This window comes from Manis javanica, chromosome 2 (assembly GCF_040802235.1).
Source record: "Manis javanica isolate MJ-LG chromosome 2, MJ_LKY, whole genome shotgun sequence".
Lineage (NCBI taxonomy): Eukaryota > Metazoa > Chordata > Mammalia > Pholidota > Manidae > Manis > Manis javanica.
Window position 1 is genome coordinate 161,138,819 of NC_133157.1, and position 27,862 is coordinate 161,166,680.

General features: G+C 35.5%; 1 protein-coding gene across 19 annotated transcripts in view; it reads right to left on the reverse strand.

Moving 5' to 3' along the window:
* The window catches only part of STAU2 (staufen double-stranded RNA binding protein 2), a 369,184-nt gene that overhangs the window by 163,037 nt on the left and 178,285 nt on the right, over positions 1–27,862 (reverse strand). For all 19 annotated transcript variants that reach the window (XM_073229713.1, XM_073229703.1, XM_073229712.1 and 16 more), the window contains 2 exons: positions 14,908–15,039; positions 4,693–4,753 (listed from right to left, as the gene is read on the reverse strand). In XM_073229713.1, the coding sequence (XP_073085814.1) occupies positions 4,693–4,753; positions 14,908–15,039 (193 nt within the window). The remainder of the gene's footprint in view (positions 1–4,692; positions 4,754–14,907; positions 15,040–27,862) is intronic.

Here is a 27,862-nt window from a genome sequence, read left to right on the forward strand (position 1 = left end):
TTATGCATTCTTACACATTTCTGGTCACTAAAACTCACTGGCTTCTCTATAACTCTTCCCCTACCTGCAAAGGAGTTCCAAAATCCTGTAGCCAAGTTAAAAAAAAAACATTAACAAACTCATAAACCTAAAACCCAAAATATCTGTTTAATGATGGAGTTTGCATATTATCTATAATGTAATTTCATGTTAAAATTGTCAAGTTAATAACTATCCAACTTCCATATCCAAATACATAATGTTTATATTCTTTGAAAAAACATTCAATGCCAAAAGTAACTATTTAAATATAAACTATATATATGTACAAGTTGTCTTATTCTTTATTACACTTTGCAGATACTGTGTTTCTTTTACAAATTGAAGGTTTGTGGCAACCTTGTGTTGCGTAAGTCTATCAGCACCATTTTTCTAACAGTATTTGTTCACTTTGTGTATTTGTTTCATATTTTGGTAATTCTCTGAATGTTTCAAACTTTTTCATTACATTATTATCGTATTTGTTACAGTGAACTCTGATCAATGATCTTTGATGTTACTATTGTACTTGCTCTCGGGGGCCACAAACCACATCCATGTAAGACTGCAAACTTAGTCTGTAAATGTGGGTTCTGATTGCCCCACCAACTAGCTATTCCTCACCCCTCCCAGTGCTTGGGCTTCCCTTTCCCTAAGATACAACAATGCTGAAATTAGACCAATGAATAACATACAATGGCCTCTAGGTGTTCAGGAAAAAAAAGAATGGCATACTTCTCACTTTAAATCAAAAGCTAGAAATGTTTAAGCTAAATGAGAAAAAAGCCAACGTCAGAAGCTAGGTCAGTGTCAAAAAGTTGGCTAGCCGATGTCAAAAAGTGATGTCAAAAGCCTAGACAGGCCAAAAGCTGGGCCTCTTGTGCCAAATTGTTAGCCAAGTTGTGAATGCAAAGGAATAGTTCTTGAAGTAAATTAAAAGTGCTACTCCAGTGGGCACACAAATGATTAGAACGCAAACATGTGGAGTGTAACAACGAAGCAAAACTGAAGGAACAAAATAGCAGCAGACTAAGAGACTCCAAAAAGGGACTAGTGGTTACCAAAGGGGAGGGGTGTGGGAGGGAGGGAGAAGGGGATTGAGGGGTATTATGTTTAAGTATACATGATGTGGGGGACCACAGGGGCACAAAGAAATCAGTGTAGCACAGAGAAGGCAAATAGTGAATCTGTGGCATCTTATAACACTGAAGGACAGTGACTGCATTGGGGTATGGGTGGAGACTTGATAATATGGGTAAATGTAGTAACCACATTGTTTTTTCATGTGAAACCTTCATAAGAGTATATATCAATAATACTTTAATAAAATTTTTAAAAATAAGAAAGCAAAACAGCCTTATTGCTGATATAAAGTCTCAGTGGTCTGGACAGAATTTCAAACCAGCCCCCAGCATTCCCTTAAACCAAAGCCTAATCCAGAGAAAGGTCCTAACTCTCTTCAATGATATGAAGGCTAAGAGAGGTGAGGCACCTACAGAAGAAAAGTTTGAAGCTAGAAGGGGTTAGTTCATGAGGTTTAAGGAAAGAAGCCATCTCCATAACATCAACATGCAAGGCAATGCAGTTGATGGAGAACCTGCGGCAGGTTATCCAGAAGATCTAGCTAAATCATTAATGGAGGTGGCTACACTATAACAACAGGTTTTCAATGCAAAACAAGTAGCCTGCTACTGGAAGAAGATGTCTTCTATGACATTCATAGCTAGAGAGGAGAAGTCAGTCCTAGTCAGTGCTTAGTTTTAAAGCTGCAAAGGACAGGCTGGCTCTTTTGTTAGAGGTTAATGCAACTGGTGACTTTAAGTTGAAGCCAATGCTTATGTACCATTCTAAAAACCCTAGGGCCCTTAAGAAGGATACTAAACATACTCAGCCTATGCCCTATAAATTGGAAAAACAAAGCCTGGATGACAACATATCTGCTTATAATATTGTTTACTGAATATCTGAAGCCCACTATTGAACCCTACTGCTCAGCAAAAAAGATTCTTTTCAAAATATTACTGCTCATTGTCAATGCACCTGGTCACCTCAAGAGCTCTGATGGAGATGTACGAGATTAATATTTGCATGCCTGATATAACACAATATCTATTCTGCAGCCCATGGATCAAGGAGTCATTTTAACTTTCAAGAATTGTTACTAAAGAAATACATTTCATAAGGCTGCAACTGCCAGAGATGGATCTGGGCAAAGCCATTTGAAAACCTGGAAAGGATTCACCATTCTAGATGCTATTAAGAATATTATATACAGTATGTTTAGTACACATGGTGTGGGGGATCACTGGGAGAACAGTGTAGCACAGAGAAGGCACATAGTGGATCTGTGGCATCTTGCTGCACTGATGGACAGTGACTGCATTGGGGTGTGGGTGGGGACTTGATAATATGGGTAAATGTAGTAACCATATTGTTTTTTCACGTGAAACCTTCATAAGAGTGTATATCAATCATACCTTAATAAAAAATTTAAAAAAAGAATATTATATACAAGGTATGCATTATATATAAGGTGATTCATGAGAAGAAGTCAAAATATCCATATTAACAGGAGTCTGGAAGACATTGATTCCAACCCTCACGGATGACTTTGAGGGGTTCAAGACTTCAGTGGAGGAACTGCAGCTGGGGTGGAAATAGCATGAGAACTAGAATTAGGAGTGGAGCCTTAAGAGGTGACTGACTGAATTACTGCAATCTCATGATAAAACTTGAATGGACAAGGAGTTGCTTCTTGTGGATGAGCAAAGAAAGTGGTTTCTTGACCTGCTCCTGATGAAGATGCTGTGAAGATCGTTGAAATGACAAGAAGGATTTAGAACATTACATAAACCTAGTTGATAAAGCAGGGACAGTTTCAAAAAACTGATGCAATTTTGAAAGAAGTTCTACTGTGGGTAAAATGCTATCAAACAGCTCATGTGCTCCAAAGTAATCATTCGTGAAAAGAAGGACCATTGATCTGGTGAACTTCATTTTGTCTTATTTTAAGAAATTGCTACCCCAACTTGTAGCAACCACCACCCTGATCAGTCAGCAACCATCAACCCTGAGACAAACCCTCCACCAACAAAATGATTATGGCTTGCCGAAAGCTCAGAGGATGGTTAGCATTTTTTAGCAATAAAGTATTTCTTAATTATGGTATGTACATTGTTTTTCAGACCTAATACTACTGTATACTTAATGGATTAGAGTATAGTGTAAACATAACTTTTATATGCCCTGGGGAACCAAAAACTTCATTTGACTTGCTTTCTTGTGACATTCACTGTATTGCAATGGTCTGGAACCAAGTCTGCATTATATACAAGTTACATCTATTCTTTGGTCACCATCTACATGTAAAACACATACAACAGATAGAAATTATAAGAGTGAAATTTTTGCAAGCCTATGCAGAATTATATAATTTTTACAAAGAAAAGAAGGGAGAAGAGTTGGAGGAGATCAGTATTCATTTATGTGCTTACTGGGAAACAGATACTGTGCTAGTACTTTACATAAACTGAAATCAATTTAATGCTTCCCTTATCAAGTAATTATAAACCCAAATATTCAAACATCAAAAGAAATAAACATAAATTCTCTGAGAATCCTCAACTAATTCTATTTTTTCTTTGGGATATGTGCTAAGCCTATCACATTCGTCACCCTGATGTAATATACAGGGCAAAGGCTCAGAGTTGTATTAAATTATTAAAATTATTCCCAGAAAGTAACCCATGAATACCATTACCTCACTGAAATATTCTTTTCAAGAGGCTAGTTTTGATGATCCAAGAATTCAATTTTCATAAGCATGTTTTGATAAGAGTTAAGATATTAATTTCCTCATACACCAAAAGATGTATATATTGAAGAACACTCTTCATTATGACATTTTACATATTTCAGTTTGTTCAGCTTCCAAAGAAATAGTGTTAGAAATGAGATAGATTTGATTTCACTGGGGACTTCAGTTCAAGAGGGTCTTCATTGGCAGGTTTTTTTATTTCATTGATTTACAGTAAAAGTCACTTCAGTGAAAACAGATGCTTTTGGAGAGAAGTGGAGAAGAAGTTAAAGAAAAATGTCTATGCTTCCAAAGTATAACAAACAACTAGATAACATATCTTCGGAAAAAAAATAAACTGAAGTGGATTTTTAGGTATCTGATAATACTATAGTTGGAATGAAATTCTGAGTAGTTTTATTCTTACATTTCTCATATTTCAATTAGTGACTGTAACAAAACACTAAAAATTTTAATGACTCAGCACAACATAAAAAATGGTTATTATGTTAAATGAAACAACACATGTACCTAAAGGCATTAGAACTGTGAAAACAGCATTACTTTGGAGTGTAATGGGCATGTAGATAATTGCTTTTCTTTTTTGATTCTTTAAATTATAATAATGCTGCAATAAAAACAACTTTAAAAAAAAATCATCACTTTGTGGATTAAACGGCACTCTGTCTGCAATCACTTAACTATGTTAAGGATGAAAGTGTCTGGGTCTTCTGTCAGTTCCAGGAAAGCAGACACCATGACTCATTAACACTTAACATGGCATCTCAGGCCCAAATGGACCCAATAAATACCCAATCATAGACTAATCACTGAACACTGATGAATACCAAAGTAGTTAACAAAAAAGTGAAACTTACTATTATTTGTTGGTTCAGGAAACCCAGGCTTTGGACCACTCCATCCTTTGTTTTCTCCTGTCTGAAAGATTAAATCAATTGTTTAAATCCAGAGAAACAAACTTATTCAAAAAGAAAAATGTTAACTCATCAATTAGGCAAGGGGAAAGGTCTCTCACATAGTTATTCTGCTAATGTTCACCATCTCTGACCCCAGGACAATGGACAGAAGAGTAACATGAACAGTATCATCTTTCCTTTGTCTACATTCAAATCTGCTTCTTATGTCTTCTGCTTTTATCTGTTCATTTAAATTTACAACTTAAGTCAAGGAAGCCTCATATTCAGAATATGTAGTATATACAACATGGACTCTATCTAGGTAGCAAAAAGTAAATAATTATTATTCAAACAGTAAACAGTAATAATCACCACACATGCTAACACAACTAAAAGAGCTTCTTTATCACTCCTGAGGTTAAATTAACAATAAAAATATTACTTTGTTCTAGAAAAGTCCTATAATAAGAGTCACTGATAATGACATACAAGAAAGGGAAAACTAAGTCCTAAATTTAGGTGACCTTGTAACATACTGACTTTTGCCAGATGATTTGATCTTCATTTGGTGAAAAATACATTCTAAAACTCAGATATTTTGAAGTAGTAAGTATTTTAATCAATAAGTGACTTTAAATGATTATGTTCTATGTTTGTGGAGCTGGTATTATTGATATGAAGTACTCCAGGAAAAAAAAGTCATATTTTCTATTAACATTTTATATTTGTTATCAGATGTCAAGTGGATAAATTAAACCCAGAAATAAACATAAAATACAATTCTAGCATGTAGTTTGCTACTGCAATAGGGTACAAAAAGACTAATGCTGCAAATGCAGACAGATGCTGATGGGAAGGCCTAGGGAGACTCCCACTTACACACTGTCTTTGAAGTAGAACACAACATCACAGAATAAGAGGATAGCTGACTGAAGTGGGTTTTACATTTGAGGAAAGTGTATAGAGTAAGGAGTAAGGCACTTTAGGGAGGGAAAGAGCCAGTGATGAGAAGAATGCAGATTCTCTGGTACTTGAGGACTCAGTTAAAGTTGGTAGTAATAAATCTAGCATTTCATTCTTTCTTTCTTCTCCTATTAATAACCACTGTTATTTAAATATTAGATTATATTCCCTATGGCTAATTTTTCACCTCCAACTCAATATCAATCCTATGGCTCTCTGATTTCTACCACAACACTCTTAATGATACTGCTTCTGAAAGGTTTGCTTAAACAGGACAGAGTGAACAAAAGGAGTAATCTCTTCTTTCTCCCCAAAATCTCTGAATTAATAATCCATAAATTCTCTCTCCCTTCTCTTCCCACCCCACAAATATGAAAGGAGTCTACAGCAGAAGAGTTAAGTCAATCAAGGTCTGGAACAACATGTTGTAACTAACATAGCAGATGCCAATAGGCTGAAACCTAACCTACAGAGCGAGTTGCCAACAAAGAACTTACAAAGAGTAAACTGATTTGTGCCCCAGAACCCCAGAAAGTGTCAGGAATTAGAAGCACACATGATACTTCTAAGATGAAGCCTGAAAGGCCTGAAAGACTAGGAGCAGTGGGACTGTTTTGAAAGTCTTTCACAGTGCTACGAAATCTCCAGGTCACCTCTCTGACCCCAAGGAGACAGATTTCCTAAGAAGTTTCCTGTTAGGAAAGGCTAAAACAGAGAGACTCTGGACACCAGGAGCAGCTGAGGGTGGGGTCAGCAGGCCACACTGCAAATAAAGAGATGGGGCCTCAGTGACATCCTAGAAGATCAGATCCCCAGACTCGTTCCTCATCTGGGCACAGCCAGGCCCTGGCCCACAGAGAATGGGGCGGACAACACAGGGAGCAGAATAAAACTTCAAAAAAAGGTTTAAAAAGAAGTTCTGACAGACATAAAAGAAATATTGTGTGTATTACACAATAGTAAGATACCATAATAAGGACTATTCTGAGAATGAAGACAAGTTCTGGGAAACAGCCAAAGTAAAAAATTTCAAACAAGACTGGAAGACAAAATTTAAGAAACCTCAGAAAACAGAATAAAAAGTGAAAGAAACATAAACAGGAAAAGTATGAAGGAAGGAGGGAAGGAGGAAGGAAGAAGGAAGAATGAATCAGAAGATCACCCATAGAACTAACAGGTATTCCAGAAAAAATGGAAGGAAAGAAATTATCAAAGAAATTTCCCACCTTTCAAGTATATGAAAATTCTAGATTGAAACCCAAATGCCCAACACACTTTATCAAAGAATGCACACAGCAGGTCAATCATTCATGGAATACCTACTCAGTAATACAGGCATGTATGCCACAGGCGAAAAAGTGTGCCACTGATGGAAAGGCATGGAACACACTTCTCTACATTCTTGTCTCATACAAAGCAAATTATCAAATAACAAATATAACTCTAGCAAATACCAAGCACTAAAGAAAGGGGAGAAACAAATCCCACTGCCTCTTGGGTAGAGGTAAGAAATTCTGTTGCCCCAAAGGCTCAAGCAAAGATTCACTGCTTCTGGAAAAGGAACAGAGGCAACCCAACCAGCCCCTGGGGAAAAAAGGGAGTAGAAAACCCTCGTGAGAGCCAGGACCTCCACCAATAGAAAGCAGAAGTCTGAAAATTCTAGCAAAGGGGCAAGAAACTTTTTTGAACATAAGACCACCACAGATCCAAAGTAAAGTTTGGCTACCATGGGGAAGAAAGCAAAAACATTGAGAAAAACTCCCCTGAGATCCAGACACACAGAGGCTGCCCGAGAAAGAAGCTGGACAGGAAAATGAAGAACTATATGCCCCTCACATCCATGACAATTCTATAATCACACAATAAGCAACAGTTGATTACAGAGAACACAGGCAGGCCTCACTCCACAGTACTGTGAAGAAAAGACTTCAGACCTGAGGGTGGCAGAACTCTGTAGGAAACTCTCCCTAAACCTTACCCCACATAAAACACTACTGCTAAAGGAATGTGAAGCTGGTAGTGACTATAGCCACACAAAAGCCAAAATGAGCTCAGTTACTAACTACACTGATGCCACCCTCCATATTAACAGTCTGACAGAAGAGGAGTAAGTGTATTTCTCAACATAAATACTATTTAACTCATCCTGTTTCTCAATACACAATTTCCAACACTCATTCAAAAATTATGAGACCCCCAAAACTGCCAGGAGAAATAACCCATTATCAAAAAATAAAGAAATCAGCAAAACAGGACCCAGAGATGACCCCAGATGCTGGAACTCTAAGAAACCAATTTTACAATAGCTATGATTAATAGGTTAAAAGATCTAGGGTAAAAGGTGGGCAGCATGCATGAATATATGGGGAATTTCAGCAAAGAAATAGAAACCACAGAACAAAAGTAAATGGAAATCCTAGGGGGAAAAAAAATCACAGATGAAAATTAATGTTGATGTCATTATTAACAGACGGACACAGCTGAAGAAATAATCAGTAAGGTTGCAGATAAACAAAAAGAAATTACTCAAACTGAGACACACACAGAGTGAAAAACAAAAAGGAACAGAAAATTCTGGAGCTGTAAGACAATGCCAATGGTCTAACAAATATGTAACTGGAAACTCCAAAAGAGAGAGAGAACAAGAAATATTTGAAAAGAGAACAACTGAGATTTGACAAAACAACTAAATAACAACAAATCACAGATCCAATATGTTCAGAGGCCACTAAGCAGGAAAACTATAAAAAGGAGAAGAAAGGGAGGAAGAAGAGAAATAAAGAGGAGAAAGGAAAAACAGAAAGGAGAGGGGAGAGGGCAGAGGAGAAGAAGTAATAAAGGAAAAAAGAAAAGAATCAAATTTAGACACATGATAGTCAGACTGCTGATAACGAAAAAGGAAAAATTTATGAAACAAGATCTTGTAAAGCTCCAAAGAAACCAAAAATCCTGTATCTAGACAGTAACTTGCAAAAATGAAAAAGAAGAGAAGACTTCTTCATTAAAACTGCTAATAATACATGAAATATTAAAGTCCTACAAGGAGGAGTATGGTACCAGAAAAAAGACCAACATGAATAAAGAGTACTGAAAATGGTAAAAATGAGGGTAAATATGAGACATTTTCCTGATTTCAACCACATACAAAGATAATTAACTATATAAAGCAAAATCAGTAATAATGAATTGAGAATTTTATACTAATATAGAAATAAAATTTATGACCAAAATAGGAGGTCACAGCAACATAGAAGTAAAACATATGACCACATTAGAGGAAAAAAAGTGAATAAAGAGTAAATGAAATAAATAAAAACAACTAGTATGTTGTAGATTAAATCCAACCATTATCAATAACCATAATAACTGCAAATCATCTAACCACCCCCAACTAAAAGGCAGAGACTGTTAAATTAGATTTTAAAAAGCAAGTCCCAATTAGATGCTTTCTAAAAGAAACCAACTTAAATAAAAAGACACAGATAGGCTAAAAGTAAGCAATAAGTAAAATACTTCATGCAAACACTAACCAAAACAGAACTGGAGTGGTGATACTAATATCAAACAAAGCAAAATTTCAGAATGAGAAATACTGCCAGGGATAGAGAGAAAAAAGTCACATAATAAGCAGTCAAATACAAAAAAAAACCTAAATATGTATGCATGTAACAAAAGAGCGTCAAAGTACATAAAATGAAGTTGATAAAACTCTAAGTCGACAAATCCAAATTTATTATTGGAGACATTAACACTTTATAATAAAAGTAAAAATCAGAAAGTTTATAGTACTTAAAAGAAGAAATTCAAAGGGAAATTAGAATATTCTGAATTGAATGAAAATAAACTCAACTTGTCAAAATTTGTGGGACAGAACTAAATTGCTGCTTAAAGAGAAACATAAAGCATTAAATTCTTATATTAGGAAAGGGGAATGTTTTTTTATACCAATAAATTTAATAGCTCAGATAAAATTATTTAAAAGATTCAAACTGATAAAGCTTACTCAAGTAGAAAAAGATAACCTGAATAGCCCTGTATCTATTATTTTAAAACCAATTTGTAGTTAAAATCTTTCCACAGAGAAAATTCTAAGCCCAGATGGCTTCACTGGTAAATTATACCCAACATATATAAGTAGACCCAACATAATGTGAGTTACCCAACTAGGTAAATTAGACCCAGATTATGGAAAAGGAAGGGATATTTGCAAACTTACTATATGAACCCCCGGCATTACCTTGATACTGATACTAAAACCAGACACAGATATTACAACAACAACAAAAAATATATCAGCATCTCTCATACACATAGCCATAAAAATCTTTTAAAAATATTATCGAGTATATTCCATATATATATTAAAATACAGGTAACACACCACAACCAAATGGGGTTTATGCCAGTCATGCAAGCTAGTTCAACATTCAAAAATCAATCAATGCCACTTGACATCCATTAGAATGGTTATTATTTTAAAAATAAAACAAAACATACACACACACACACACACACACACGCATGCACACCCCAAGTGTTGGCAAGGATGTAAAAAAGTTGGTACCCTTGCACACTGCTGGTGGGAATATAAAATGGTACAACCACTATGGAAAAGAATATGGCAAATGCTCAAAATATTAAACACAGAATTACCATACTATCCAGCAATTCCATGTCTAGGTATATACTGTAAAGAACTGAAAGCAGGGACCTAAAACAGATACTTCTACACCAATGTTCATAGATGCATTATTCAAAATAGCGAAAAATTGAAAATAACCCAAATGTCCATCAAGAGACGAATGGATAAACAAAATGTGATAAATCCATCAATGGAATATTATTCAGCCTTTAAACAGAATGAAATTCTAATACGTGCTACAATATGGATGAACCTTGAAAACATTATGCTAAGTAAAAGAAGCCAAACAAAAAAAGACAAATACTTGAACGATTCTATTTTTATGTGGTTTCTACAACAGGCAAATTCATGAAGACAGAAAGTAAAACAGGTTACCAGGGGCTGGGGAGAGGGAAAATGAGAAGTTAGTGTTGGTAGGTACATCATCTAGGATGATGAAAACATTCCGGAAATGGACAGCAGTAATGGATATACAACACTGTGAATGTGCCTATGCCACTGAAATGTACACCTAAAAATGGTTAAAATGGTATTTTCTGTCATGTATATATTATGTAAATTTTAAAAATCCATCAAAGAAAGTCACCATGTTAGCAAACTAAACAAAAATCATATGAGAATCTCAATAGATACAGAAAAAGCATTCATTGATAATAAAGGGAAAAAATCCCTCTCAACAAAGCAGGAATAAAGGGAAATATTATACTCATATAGAGCATCTATTAAAAAAATCATCATGGTATACAATGGTGAAAAAAATCGTTTCCATAAGATAGGGAAAAACGTAAGGATATCTGAGAGCAAGCAACCACTTCCATTCAACATTATTCGGACAGATTTCTAACTGACTAAATGGAAAGCTAGACCTTGTTCGTGACTCAGAAGATTAAATATTCTTAAAATATCAATTTATGTGAAATTGATCTATATATTTTACATAATCTCAAAGAAAAGTCCCAACTGGGCTTTTTGTGTGTGTGTAGAAATTGATTCTAAATTTATTTGAAAATGCAAAGGTTCTAGGCTCACCAAAACAATTTTTAAAAAGAAAAACAAAGATGGAGTTTTCTTTATCTTATCCCAACATTACTAAAAAAGCTACATTCTCTAAACAGTTGTAACAGCTTAAGGATAGACATATAGATTAATGGAACAGAACAGAGTATTTAGAAACAGACCTACACATATGTGGTCAATAATTTTCAACAATGTTATTAAGAGAATTCAATGGAGCAAAGTATTAATCTTTTAAACAAATGGTACTAGAACAATTGGATAACCTATGTGGAAAAGGAGGAGAGGAGAGGACCAGAAGGAAGGGGAGGGAAAGGCAGGAGGAGGAAGCGAACCCTTTATCTGATAAAGAGCTTGATACAAAACATACAATGAACTCTCACAACTCAATAATAAGAAAGAAAAGCATCCAATTTTTAAAAACAGAATTTTTTAACAGACACTTAAAGGAAGAGATATGAGTGGAAAATACGATAAAATACTGAACATTACTAGTAACTAGGGAAATAAAAATTTAAATCCAATGGGATAACATTATACACCTACAAGTATAATCAAAGCTATCAAATCTGACAATATCAAGAGCTGGAAAAGATGTGGAATAATTGGAACTCTCAAACATTGCTGGTGGGAATGCAGCAAGGAGCAACCTCTCTGGAAAATATTTTTACAGTTTTGTATAAACTCATACATGTACTTATTAAACAAATATGTATATACACATACACTAGAGGGATATGTACATATAAAGACATATATGAGTGTTTATAACTGCTTTATAATAGGCTCAAACTGAAAACCGAAATAAAAAACTACAAATGGCACAAAGGAACTTTTTGGGGTAACAGAAATGTTAAAAATCTAAACTGTGGTAGTTAATGAGTGCACACACACACACATTTGTCAAAAATCACTAAACTGCATCTCAATAAATCTAAATTTTTAAAAAGGGAGTATATTAGTATACATACATAGACTATCTCTGTAAGGATATTTATTTTATTTTTACTTCTGAAGTCCTTATATAATATTCACTGTATTTCAAGCACTAATCTACATGCTGGCAAATATTCATCCATTGTAGGAGCTGATATGCCTTAGGAAGAGACAGAGGGCCTCAGTGAAGTGAGACTAACATTTTTTCATTTACTCTCTTGTGCTATCTGAATTCTCTTAAGCATATACATATCTTGTTTTCTTTCTTTAAACCTTTTTAAAAACTGCTTTTGCAGGTCTTTAAAATTGCTTTTAACACACCAAAGATCTTGTTGAGAAATCAGTGTGTTCAGTCCTCCTCCTCCATGACCTCTTAGTGGCATGACTGCCACTTATTTCATAAAGTCACTCCCTCCTCCACTTTGCAGATATTCTTTCCTCCTCCTCCCTCCTGCCCCCCTACCCCCCACCATGCATATTATCTGCTACTGAAATCTCATCACTTACATTTCAGAAATATCCCTGGTATTTTTCCTCTTTCCTCTCTACTACCTCCTCCTTAGTTTAAAACTTCAGTATCTTTTACTTGAACAATTTCACTAGCCTAACTGGCCTCCCTGCCTTCAGTCCCATCCACTCAAAGCCATTCACTACATTATTTACAGGATTGTCTTTTGAACAATGTTAACCAGATCAAGTCACTTTGACGTTCAAATCTTAGATTAATAATTCCTCAAGCTCTTTATATCACATAAAAACAAGAGTCTCAGCTATTCCTGACCTTCCAGATTCACCCTCATGTTCTCTAGGTGCCAGGATACTGTAACTGTTGTTATACGATTAAAGCTCCTTAACTCTAACACTTACTGGTCAGTTCCTTGAGTGCAAGAACCAAGTTTCAGTTACATATTTATCTTCAGTGATAGTGTTCGGCGTACACTGGCTGTGATGGTTAATTTTATGTGTCAACTTGTCTGTGCTACCATGCCCACACATTTGCTCAAACATTCTGGGTTTTTCAGTGAGAGTGTTTTGGAAGAGATTTATATTTAAATCATTGAACTTTGAGTACAGCAGACTGCTCTCCATAATGTGGGTAAGCCTAGCTGATACCCAGACTAGAAGAAAAAGCTCACCTCCCCTGAAGCAACAGGGAACTACCCAGCAGACTACATATGGCCTCAAATTCCAACTCTTTCCCAGTCACTAGCCTGCTGGTTTTCTCATCATACTTTGAACTACCCAAGCCCACCACAACTACATGGGGGCAATTCCTTAAAATAAGTCTCTGTGTATGATGTGGGTATGTATGTATATGTACACACACACACACACACACACACACACGTATCCTGTTGGGCTCTTGTTTCGCTGGTGAACCTTGACTAATAATAGTGGGTATGCAAAAAATGTTTTTTGAATTAATGAAATTAATACTGGTTTTTTATTCTGTTTTGTTTTCACTTAACATACAAATAAATGTCTATGAGGAGATTTATTCTGACTTATTTTTATACATCACTCACCAGTTTTAAGTCAGTATAAACGTGTTAAAACAACATATCATAATGTAGGAACTACCAAAACTTGAACACATGTGAGGTTTCATGTTACAAACACTTCTAAAAGAAGAAAAAGCATTGACTAGCCAGGTTATAAAAACAGAATTGAAATCTTTAGCAATACCACACAGACAAATAACTTTTTAATCACTCAAAATAACTGCCTAGTTATTCAGTTTCCTTAATTATATCTAAATGTTATTTAATAGATGATTTTCTTCAGAATTGTGCTCCTGTAGAAACAACATATTTCTGAAACAAAATCTTATATGAGAAAATGGCATGGAAAAAAGCATTCTGCTCTTGACAGATATAATTATTAAGTCTGTTTTGTGAATTTTCATACAAACAAATTGTTTAATAAAAAGTTTCTGTATGCATAGATAAAATGATCATTTAATACAAAATGAAATCAAGCCAGTTCCTACCAAATTATCTGCCAAGTCCTGAATTCAGGGTTCTCTGCTTCTCTTACAACAGAGGTAGGTGTTAATGATGTCATTAACTGCTGCAGAAGAAATAGGGGACCATGAACATAAACCTTGGCAGAAAATAAACACCCTCTGAGTTTACCTTTAAATATAAAGTAAACAGAAAAATTAGTTTATGGAGTGTCTGTCCAATATAGTTCTTGCCCAAAAGGGCTAATTCAGGATCTTATTTCCAGTGTTTTCAGCTGTATTACCGAAATAAAAGCAAACAACTTCTGTTCTTAAGCACAAATTAAAACTGTCTACATGGAAAAAATCACCAGTTAAAATGCTTAAAATTATTAAATTGATATTTTATAAAATATTACAACCGTACAATAAAATTTTAGTATTTGCTGATTTATGACTATAATTAATATTTCATCTTGATCCCATAAACAGATGTTATTTTATACCTTGAGAATCTATCTTTAAAGATATAAAGTACTGACTTAGAGAAATTAAAGCTTGACGTCTACTTTAACACCAGTTAAAACATTATTCAGAGGCAAGGAATGTTGGAACAGAATCTGATCATCATTTGATATTCTGACAGGATAGGACCCATGCATATAAACTTAACTCTCACCTTGTCAAGCTGATCCTGAAGACCAGTGGATGCTTTATAACCAAGTTGTAACAGCATCGCTTCTGCCGCATTTTTTTTGGCTATCTTTTTATTAGGTCCTGTTCCAGTAGCAACTTCACTGCCTACCTTGACCTGACAAGATTAAAATACAAAATTAATGATACTTGTTTTGGTAGACAGGAATTTCTTAAAACAATGAAGCAATGTGTTCTTCTCTCTAGCATTCAAAAATGTAAAGTTTGGTCCACAATAAAAACAGTGATTAAGATACCATTTATGTAATACTATAAACACAAGTGAAAATATACCTGGACCAAGAATGAACTAGAGGTTACCAAAGGGGAGGGGTGTGGGAGAGGAGGGAGGGAGAAGGGGATTGAGGGGTATTATGTTTAGTACACATGGTGTGGGGGATCACGGGGAGAACAGTGTAGCAGAGAAGCCACACAGTGGATCTCTGGCATCTTGCTGCACTGATGGACAGTGACTGCATTGGGGTATGGGTGGGGACTTGATAATATGGGTAAATTGTAGTAACTACATTGTTTTTTCACGTGAAACCTTCATAAGAGTGTATATCAATCATACCTTAATAAAAAAATTTTTTTTAAAAAAAGAAAATATACCTGGAGGAAAATATACATGGAGCAAAATATGGAAATGGAGTCTTCAAAATGTTAGTGGGAGTTACAGCAGGATGACAGAATCTTGGAAGATTTTTACTTCAACAATAAACTTGTATTATTTATGGAAGGAGAAAAATAAAATTCATGTTAAAGAGTTCTTGTTGGTTATGACTACATGTAGCATTACTTAAATTATTAAACTAAAAAGTCTGAAATTCATGTTGGTGCCATTTAAAACAATGTTCATACTGCCTGCAAGTTTAAAAAGGTATATATTAAATACAGGTGACCCTTGAACAACATGATTTTGTACTGCATGGGTCCACTTATATGTAAATTTTTTGGAGATTTGTGACAATTTGGAAAACATTTCTTTTTCTCTAGGGTTATTTTATTTTATATTATTTTATTTATTTATTTTATTTTATATTTTATATTTCATTTTATATTTCATTTCATTTCACTTCACTTCACTTCATTTCACTTCATTTCATTTCATTTCATTCATTTATTTATTTTGTTATTTTGTTATTTCCGCAGGTTCTGGGTATTAGGACATGGACATTTTGCAGGGGCCATTATCTATCCCACAGTATTTATTTCATAAAAACAGCAGAGGCTAAGTCATTGAGCCCCAAACCTGGATACTTGTAAAAAAAATACTGATGATATCTGGATGTCACCCCCACGTATTATGACTTAATTGGCCTGGGTTCCATTGGCCCTCTAAACACACACACACACACACACACACACACACACACACACACACACACAGAAACACGATTAGATCAGGATGGTTTCTCAATTAGTTTCCCTGTCTTTTACTTTCTCTCAAATCCAATCCACCCTTCTCAATTCTGCCAGATATCTTTATTATAAAGACAAATATGATCAAGCCAGTGTGCTCCTCAAAAACATTTCATGACTCCCACTGACATTAACATAAAATACTCCTTAAGCACTATCAAATTTTCTAATTATCTGGCTCTAGTGCACCTTTGCAAACTCATCTCCCTACCCAATCATATACATCCTAAATTACTCTCTGTAATTGCCTTGTAATTTCATGCAGCTAGGACTGTTCTATTGTCTCTGTACATGGACACCTTACTAAAGGTACAACTCAAGACACCCACTATATAAAGTCTTCCTAGTGCCACTTTATGCAAAAAAATTAGCTATTGCTACTTCTCTTGCTGTCCTTGTACCTGCATCCCCCTTATTTTTTCCCCCATTTTTTTCTTTTCCTTTTTATTTCTTAATTGTATTATTATTATTATTATTATTATTATTGGTATCATTAATCTACAATTACATGAAGAACATTATGTTTACTAGGCTCTCCCCTTCACCAAGTCCCCCCTACAAACCCCATTACAGTCACTGTCCATCAGCATTGTAATGTGCTGTAAAATCACTACTTGTCTTCTCTGTGTTGCACAGACCTCCCTGTGACCTCCCCACATTATACATGCTAATCATAAGGGCCCCTCCCTTCTCCCTCCCTTCCCACCCATCCTCCCCAGTCCCTTTCTCTTTGGTAACTGTTAGTCCATTCTTGGGTTATGTGATTCTGCTGCTGTTTTGTTCCTTCAGTTTTTTTTTGTTCTTTTACTCCACATATGAGTGAAATCATTTGGTACTTCACTTTCTCCACGTGGCTTATTTCACTGAGCATAATACCCTCTAGCTCCATCCATGTTATTGCAAATGGTAGGATCTGTTTTCTTCTTATGGCTGAATAATATTCCATTGTGTATATGTACCACATCTTTTTTATCCACTCATCTACTGATGGGACACTTAGGTTGCTTCCATTTCTTGGCTATAGTAAATAGTGCTGCAATAAACATAGGGGTGTATCTGTCTTTTTCAAACTGGGCTGCTGTATTCTTAGGGTAAATTCCTAGAAGTGGAATTCCTGGGTCAAATGGTATTTCTATTTTGAGCTCTTTGAGAAACCTCCATATTGCTTTCCACAATGGTTGAACTAATTTACATTCCCACCAACAGTGTGGGAGGGTTCCCCTTTCTCCACATCCTCACCTACATTTGTTGTTGTTTGTCTTTTGGATGGTGGCAATCCTTACTGGTGTGAGGTGATATCTCATTGTGGTTTTAATTTGCATTTCTCTGATGACAAGCAATGTGGAGCATCTTTTCATGTGTCTGTTGGCCATCTGAATTTCTTTTTTGGTGAACTGTCTGTTCAGCTCCTCTGTCCATTTTTTAATTGGATTTCTTGCTTTTTATTTGTTGAGGTGCATGAGCTCTTTATATATTCTGGATGTCAACCGTTTATTGGATCTGTCATTTATGAATATATTCTCCCATACTGTAGGGTGCCTTTTTGTTCTATTGATGGTGTCCTTTGCTGTACAGAAGCTTTTCAGCTTGATATAGTCCCATTTGTTCCTTTTTGCCTTTGTTTCCCTTGCCCAGGGAGATATGTTCATGAAGAAGTCGCTCATGTTTATGTCCAAGAGATTTTTGCCTATGTTTTTTTCTAAGAGTTTTATGGTTTCATGACTTACATTCAGGCCTTTGATCCATTTCTAATTTACTTTTGTGTATGGGGTTAGACAGTGATCCAGTTTCATTCCCTTACATGCAGGTGTCCAGTTTTGCCAGCACCCTCTGTTGAAGAGACTGTCATTTCCCCATTGTATGTCCATGGCTCCTTTATCATATATTAATTGACTATATATGTTTGGGTTAATGTCTGGAATCTCTTTTCTGTTCCACTGGTCTGTGGCTCTGTTCTTGTGCCAGTACCGAATTGTCCTGATTACTGTGGCTTTGTAGTAGAGCTTGAAGTGGGGGGGTGAGATCCCCCCAACTTTATTCTTCCTTCTCAGGATTGCTTTGGCTATTTGGGGTCTTTGGTGTTACCATGTGAAGTTTTGAACTATTTGTTCCAGTTCATTGAAGAATTCTGTTGGTAATTTGATAGGGATTGCATCGAATCTGTATATTGCTTTGGACAGGATGGCCATTTTGACGATATTAATTCTTCCTAGCTAAGAGCATGGGATGAGTTTCCATTTGTTAGTGTCCTCTTTCATTTCTCTTCAGAGTGTCTTTTAGTTTTAGGAGTATAGGTCTTTGACTTCCTTGGTTAGGTTTATTCCTAGGTATTTTATTTTTTTTGATGCAACTGTGAATGGAATTGTTTTCCTGATTTCTTTTTCTATTAGTTCATTGTTACTGTATAGGAAAGCCACAGATTTCTGTGCACTAATTTTGTATCCTGCAATTTTGCTGAATTCCTCTATTAGTTGTAGTAGTTTTCGAGTGGATTCTTTAGGGTTTTTTTATGTACAATATCATGCCATCTGCAAATAGTGACAGTTTGACTTCCTCTTTACCAATCTAGATGCTTTGCATTTCTTTGTTTTCTCTAATTGCCATGGCTAGGACCTCCAGTACTATGTTGAATAACAGTGCGGAGAGTGGGTATCCCTGTCTTGTTCCAGATCTTAAAGGAAAAGCTTTCAGCTTCTCGCTATTTAGTATGATATTGGCTGTGGGCTTATCATATAGGGCCTTTATTATGTTGAGGTACTTGCCCTCTATACCCATTTTGTAGAGAATTTTTATCATGAATGGATGTTGAATTTTGTTCAATGCTTTTTCAGCATCTATGGAGATGATAATGTAGTTTCTGTCCTTTTTGTTTATGTGGTGGATGATGTTGATGGATTTTCTAATGTGGTACCATCCTTGCATCCCTGGGATGAATCCCACTTGGTCATGGTGTATGATACTCTTCATGAATTTTTGAAATCGGTTTACTAATATTTTGTTGAGTATTTTTGCATTTACGTTCATCAGGGATATTGGTGTGTAGTTTTCTTTTTTGGTGGGGTCTTTGCCTGGTTTTGGTATTAGGGTGATGTTGGCTTCATAGAATGAGTTTGGGAGTATTCCCTCCTATTCTATTGTTTGGAAAACTTTAAGGAGAATGGGTATTATGTCTTCTCTGTATGTCTGACAAAATTCCGAGGTAAATCCATATGGCCTGGGGGTTTTGTTCTTGGGTAGTTTTTTTATTACCCCTTAAATTTCGTTGCTGGTTAATTGGTCAGTTTAGATTTTGTGTTTCCTCCTTGGTCAGTCTTGGAAGGTTGTATTTTTCTAAGAAGTTGTCCATTTCTTCTAGGTTTTGTAGCTTGTTGGCATATAGGTTTTCATAGTATTCTCTAATAATTTTTTGTATTTCTGTGGGATCCATTGTGATTTTTCCCTTTCTCGTTTCTGATTCTGTTGTCTGTTGATTCTCTTTTTCTATTAATAAGTCTGGCTACAGGCTTATCTATTTTGTTTATTTTCTCGAAGAACCAGCTCTTGGTTTCATTGATATTTTTCCATTGTTTTATTCTTCTCAATTTTATTTATTTCTTCTTTGATCTTTATTATGTCCCTCCTTCTGCTGACTTTAGGCCTCATTTGTTCTTCTTTTTCCGATTTTGATAATTGTGACTTTAGACTATTCACTTGGGATTGTTCCTCCTTCTTTAAATATGCCTGGATTGCTATATACTTTCCTCTTAAGACTGCTTTTGCTGTATCCCACAGAAGTTGGGGCTTTGTGTTGTGGTTGTCATTTGTTTCCATATATTGCTTGATCTGTATTTTAATTTGGTCGTTGATCCATTGATAATTTAGAAACATGTTGTTAAGCCCCCATGTGTTTGTAAGCCTTTTTGCTTTCTTTGTACAATTTATTTCTAGTTTTATACCTTTGTGATCTGAGAAGTTGGTTGGTAGAATTTCAGTATTTCTGAATTTACTGAGGCTCTTTTTGTGGCCTATTATGTGGCCTATTCTGGAGAATGTTCCATTTGCCCTTGAGAAGAATGTGTATCCTGTTGCTTTTGGATGTAGAGTTCTATAGATGTCTATTAGGTCCGTCTGTTCTAGTGTGTTGTTCAGTGCCTCTGTGTCCTTACTCATTTTCTGTCTAGTGGATCTGTCGTTTGGAGTTAGTGGTGTATAGGATTCTCCTAAAATGAATGCACTGCATTCTATTTCCTCCTTTTATTCTGTGAGTATTTGTTTCACATATGTTGGTGCTCCTGTATTGGGTGCATATATATTTACAATGGTTAGATCCTCTTGCTGGACTGAGCCCTTTATCATTATGTAATGTCCTTCTTTATCTCTTGTGACTTTCTTTGTTTTGAAGTCTATTTTGTCTAATACTTAATACTAGTACTGCAACACCTGCTTTTTTCTCCCTGTTGTTTGCATGAAAGATCTTTTTCCATCCCTTGACTTTTAATCTGTGTATGTCTTTGGGTTTGAGGTGAGTCTCTTGTAAGAAGCATATAGATGGATCTTGCTTTTTTATCCAATCTATTACTCTGTGTCTTTTGATTGCTGCATTCAGTCCATTTATATTTAGGGTCATTATTGATAGGTATGTACTTGTTGCCATTGCAGGCTTCAGATTCATGGTTACCAAAGGTTAAAGGTTAACTTCCTTACTATCTAAGAGTCTAACTTAACTACTTAATATGCTGTTACAAACACAATCTAAAGGTTCTTTTTTTTTTCCTCCTCCATTCTTTATATATTAGGTATCATATTCTGTATTCTTTGTCTATCCCTTGATTGACTTTGGGAATAGTTATTTTAATTTTGCATTTGCTTAGTAATTAGCTGTTCTACTTTCTTTATTGTGGTTTTATATCCTCTGGTGACAGCTATTAAACCTTAGGAACACGTCCATCTATAGCAGTCTCTCCAAAATAGACTGTAGAGATGGTTTGTGGGAGGTAAATTCTCTCAGCTTTTGCTTACCTGGAAATTGTTTAATCCCTCCAAATTTAAATGATAATCTTGCCGGATAAAGTAACCTTGGTTCCAGGCCCTTCTGCTTCATTGCATTAAACACATCTTACCACTCCCTTCTGGCCTGTAAGGTTTCTGCTGAGAAGTCTGATGTTAGCCTGATGCGCTTTCCTTTGTATGTGATCTTATTTCTCTCTCTGGCTGTTTTAATAGTCTGTCCTTATCCTTGATCTTTGCCAATTTTATTATTGTATGTCTTGGTGTTGTCTTCCTTGGGTCCCTTGTGTTGGGAGATCTGTGCACCTCCATGGCCTGAGAGACTATCTCCTTCCCCAGATTGGGGAAGTTTTCAGCAACTACCTCCTCAAAGACACTTTCATCCCTTTCTCTCTCTCTTCTTCTGGTATCCCTATAATAATGCGAATATTGTTCTGCTTGGATTGGTCACACAGTTCTCTCGATATTCTTTCATTCTTAGAAATTCTTTTCTCTCTCTGTGCCTCAGTCTCTTTGTATTCCTCTTCTCTAGTTTCTATTTCATTTATCATCTCCTCCACTGTATCCAACCTGCGTTTAATACCCTCCATCGTGCTCTTCAATGATTGGATCTCCGACCTGAATTCATTCCTGAGTTCTTGGATGTCTTTCCATACCTCCATTAGGATGTTGATGATTTTCATTTTGAACTCCCTTTCAGGAAGAGTCACGAGGTCCATGTCATTTAAATCTTTCTCAGGAGTTGTATTAATAATTTTACTCTGGACCAGGTTTCTTTGGTGTTTCATATTTGTATATGGCGCCCTCTAGTGTCCAGAAGCTCTACTCTGGAGCTGCTGAACCCCGAAGCAATGTCAGGGGTTGCAGGGGAGCGGTACTGGTGCCTGAGGGAAGGAAAGAGCTGTTTCCTGCTTCCCAACTGCTATGCCTGTCTCCACTGCCTGAACAAGTGGGCCGAGCACACAGGTATAAGCTTTTGTTCCAGAGCAGCCAGATATGAATCCCTGCTTTCCACAAGTGGCTGGAATCTCAGTCTCTCCAGGAATTCTGCCTGTATTAGCTTTCCAACCCCATAATCACACGAGTATCATGAAAGCACGATGAAAGGTAGGTTTGTGCTCCCAGTGCAGATCTCCGGAGCTAAGTATTCAGCAGTCCCAAGCCTTCCACTCCCTCACTGTTCCATTTCTCTTATTCCCGCCAGTGAGCTGGGGTGGGGGAAGGGCTTGGGTCCTGCTGGGCCACAGCTCTGTTATGTTACCCCGTTCCGTGAGATCTGCTCTTTTCTCCAGGTGTGTGCAGTCCGGTGCAGTCCTCTTTCCTGTTGCTCTCTCAGGATTAGTTGAACCAACTATATTTTCTAACTGTATGCAGTTTTAGGAGGAAGCCTCTGTCTCTCCTCTCATGCCACCATCTTTCAGGTTATTTTATTTTAAGAATAAAATATATACTCTGTATAACATATAAAATATGTGTTAATTGGCTGTTTATGTTAGTGGTAGGACTTCTAGTCAACAGGAGGCTATTAGTAATTAAGTTTTGGGGGGAGTCAAAAGTTATACACGGATTTTCAACTGTGGGTGGTGGGGGAGGTGTTAGCGCCCTTACCCTCTGCACTGTTCAAGGGTCAAGTGTAGTTTCTTAAGAGAATATACAAGGGTTAGTACAATAATGTGGTTAGGAACAAAGATTTCCAGGTCAGATTTGGGTATGAAATTCAACTCAACTGCTTCCTAGATGTATGAACTGTTTCAAACTATTCAAAATGTCTAAGCCTCAGTTTTTTTCACTAGTAAAAGAGGGATAATACAACTACCTCATAGTGTTGCTTTGAAAACTAAACAAGAAAGTATATGTAAACTACGGTGTATAACAAATCATAGATGCTCAATAAATACAGCTTTTATTGTAATTATTCCACAGCTACTTTTTGTGAACTGTTGATACATACATGTATATATACACCTATATATAAATATGTATAAGCCATCTTATACCCACATGTACATTTTCTAAGTTGAGTAATGCTCTGTTACAGATATATGTGCCAAGAGTAATACAAGTATAAAAAGTAAATTAGAAAGCAATAAAGGATAGGATTACAAGGAGAAATAGAAAATAAATAACATAAGTGGGATTTCTTTTTATACACTGGTCTCAATAAGTGATCAAAGAGGCAGACAACAAGATATTCACAACTCTGGAAATTAAACAATGCCACTAAATACATGCAACAGAAAAAATCCCAGTGGAAATCAGAAAATGTTTTAAATAATGGAAATACAATATATCAAACTTGAAGGATGAAACAAAGAAGGATCTAAAAGAAAAAAATACAGCCAAAAAAGCTTAAAAGCAGAAAAGTAATGAGCTGAACATCCTTCTCAAGAATTTATTAGCAAAATAAACCCAAAGAAAAGAGAAGAATAAAGACAAAAACAGAAATTAAGGAAACAGAAATAAAGTACAACTGAGAACTTCAAAAAGCTAAAACTTAGTTCCCTGAAAGACTAATAAAATAAGCCTAATAAACTAAAGGTAAGACTGATCAAGAAAACATGAAAAGACACAAATAATAATGAAAATGGGAGATAACTTTACCTTCTATAGCATTATGAAATAAGATATTGAGTATTTTAGCTAATTTTAAAAATAATTATTTAGATAAAATGGAAAAATTGCTGGATGACGCAAACTACCAAAACTGGCACAGAATAAATCCCTAACTATATAGGCCCATAACTACTAAAGAAATTAAAACCATAATTAAAAACTTTTCCATAAAGAAAACTTCTGCCTAATAATTATGAACAAGTAATGCTACACTTACAGAACTTCATTCAAGAATAGAAAAAAAAGGAACCAGTCCCCAGTTATCCAGTAAGGTATCACTTTGATTCCAAAATCCAAGAACAGTATAAGAAAAGACATTTACAGACCAGTTTCTCTCATGAACATAAATGTTTAAGTTTAAACCATATAATACTAAACTAGACTAAGCAATATATAGAAAGAATACTCATGATGAAATTAGGTTTATTCCAGAAATGCAGAGTTGGTCTAACCTTCAAAAATCAAAACATAACCAATCATTGGAATCTTCCATATTAATAGGTTGAGGAGACAAACCATATAGTCACCCTAATAAATGGAGCAAAAGCACTTCATGAAACTCAACATCCATACATAATAAAAATTCATAGCAAATTTAGGGAAAGGGAAATTCCTTAATATGATAAAGGCATTCTGCAATAAACCTACAACAAACCTCAGCAAACATTATACTTAATGTTGTAATTGCGAAATTAAAAACAAGACAAGAGGGCCCTCTACTTTTACTAGTATTTAACATTTTACTACAAATCCAGGACAGAACAATAAGGCAAGAAAAACAAAAGGTTTTAAGAAGTAGAACTATAAAAACAAACTGTCAGTACTTGCAGATATGATACTTACATAGGAAATCCAAGAAGATCTACAGATTAATTTTAAGAATTTATGAGAGTATATTAAGTTCTCTCTCTATAAAGGGTTATATACAAAAGCCAGCTGCATTTCTATATCCCATGAACAATCAGGTAGAAAATGAAAAATATTAAAAGATATCATTTACTAAACCTAACCAAGGAAATGAAAGACCTCTACTCTGAAAACTACAAGACCCTCATGAGAGAAATTAAAGAAGATACCAATAAATGGAAACCTATCCCATGCTCATGGATAGGAAGAATTAATATTGTCAAAATGGCCATCCTCCCTAAAACAATTTGGTATTAGCACAAGAACAGACCTTTAGATAAATGGAACCAAATAGAGAGCACAGATATAAACCCATACATATATGGTCAATTAATATATGAAAAAGGAGTCATGGATATACAATGGGGAAATGACAGCCTCTTCAACAGCTGGTGTTGGCAAAACTGGACACCTACATGTAAGAGAATGAAACTGGATCATAGTCTAACCCCATACACAAAAGTAAACTCAAAATGAATCAAAGATCTGAATCTAAGTCTCAAAACCATAAAACTCATAGAAGAAAACAGGCAAAATCTCTTAGACATAAACATGAGCAACTTTTTCCTGAACACACCTCCCTGGGCAAGGGAAACAAAACCAAAAATGAACAAGTGGGACTACATCAAATTAAAAAGCTTTTATATAGCAAAGGACAGCATCAGCAGAACAAAAAGGCATCCTACAGTATGGGAGAATATATTCATTAAAGACTTATCCGATAAGGGGGTAACATCCAAAATATATAAAGGACTCACATACCTCCACACCCAAAAAACAAATAACCCAATTGAAAAATGGGCAGAGGATCCAAACAGACACTTCTCCAAAGAAGAAATTCAGATGGACAACAGGCACATGAAAAGATATTCCACATTGCTAATCATCCGGGAAATGAAAATTTAAACCACAATGAGATATCACCTCACGCCAGTTAGGATGGCCAAAATCGTAAAGACAAAAACAACAAATGCTAGCAAAGATGCAGAGACAGGAGAACCCTCCTATACTGTCGGTGGAAATGTAAATTAGTTCAACCATTGTGGAAAGCAATATGGAGGTTCCCCAAAAGAGTAAAAACAGAAATACCATTTGACCCAGTTCTAGGAATTTACCTGAAGAAAAGATGCCTGATTCAAAAAGAAATATGCACCACTATGTTTATTGCTGCACTATTTACAGCAGCCAAAATATAGAAGCAACCTAAGTGTCCATCAATTGATGAGTGTATAAAGATGTGGTACATACACACAATGGCGTATTATTCAGCCATGAAAAGAAAAGGAAATCCTATCATTTGCAACAACATGGATGGAGCTAGAGAGTATTATGCTCACTGAAATGAGCCAGGTGGAGAAAGACAAATACCAAATGCCTTCACTCATTTGTGGAGTATAAAAACAAAGCAAAACAGTAGGAACAAAAAAGCAGTAGACTCATAGACATCAAGAAGGGACTAGTGGTCACCAAAGGAGAGTGCTGGGGAGGGTCAATGGGGAGGGAGAATGGGACTAAGGGGCACTATAATTCACAATCACAATATAGGTAGGTCACTGGGACAGTAGTACAGCATGGAGAATACAATTAATGACTCTATACATCTTACTACATTGATAGTCAGTGACTGCAATGGAGGGGGTGAGGTCTTGATAATATGGGTGAATGCTTGATAATATGGCTGAATGATGAATGTTTGTGAAACCTTCCTATTTATGTATCAATGATACTTTAATAAAAAGAAATCATTTACATCAAATGAACATCAAATAGCTATATTTAAGATCTTTATACAGTAAACAATAAGCATTAAGAAAAATTTAGATAAACTTCATAGACATATGCCATACTCATGTACTGAAAACTCATATTATAATAATATCAAGTCTCTTCAAATTGACCTATAAATTCAATGAATTCTCATCCAAACCCCACACATACATTTTACATACTTAACAAGCTGATTCCAAAATTTACATGGAAATACAAAGTGCTAAGAGGAGCCAAGATCATTTTGAGAAAGAACAAGGTGACAGCATTATTATTCTGGAAAGCTAGACTTATTATAAAGTTAAAATAAGGGAAAAGACAGGTAAATTTGACTTTATTAAAATTAATTACCTTTCTCCCTCAAAAGCATCATGAAAAAAAGTAAAGTCACCACATAAGACAAGATATTTGAAATGCCATATAACTGCAAAAGACTCACATTCTAGGATATATAGTGGATTCCTATAAATCATTTTTTAAAAGCTAATAGAAAAATGAGCAAGATTGCTGAACAGGCAATCTATATCTGAAAATTTGGACTGCTTACCAGATGTCACAGTACTTTGTTTAAAAAAAAATCTGTAAGCTACAGTAGATTCATATCACTTTAATAAAATTTCACAATGACAGTATATTGTACTGGGTACTAGCAATGACTGGATACATGGTACAACTAAATCCAGTTTTCAGATATAAAGCATGACAGTTCTACCCATATTTGCCTTTTTTAGTTCTTGTATGAAATCATAACACTGGCTATTTCACTTGTCTCAGAACATGTAGATTCCCATCTGGTATCCATATTTGTTTTATTTGTGTTACTATTTCCATCACTACTTTTAAGCTTTGGTGAACCAGCTACTTTTAAGGAACTTGGGATATATGACAGAAGTAAAAAATAGTAATACAAACTTAAGAAATATAAACAATGTACAAATTATATGACAAAAAATTGTACTCTTCGTAGCAGAATTTTGGTCAAGGTAAACTAAATGACAAAGTACAGTGCATGAAATAGTAAAAATGTATTCATTATATAATTTCTGTACCAACTATCACAAATACTAATCCTCAAATTTGTACAACATTTTTTAAACATTTCACTGCTTTCTCTTCTGAAACCACCACATTATGAAATATCAGCAGTAGTCTATGGCCTCACTGAGAAGCACTGACACTCTTCACGGCAGATCCCTGAAGCTGGACGCACACACACCACCTCCCACATGCTGGCTTGCAGCTGACCT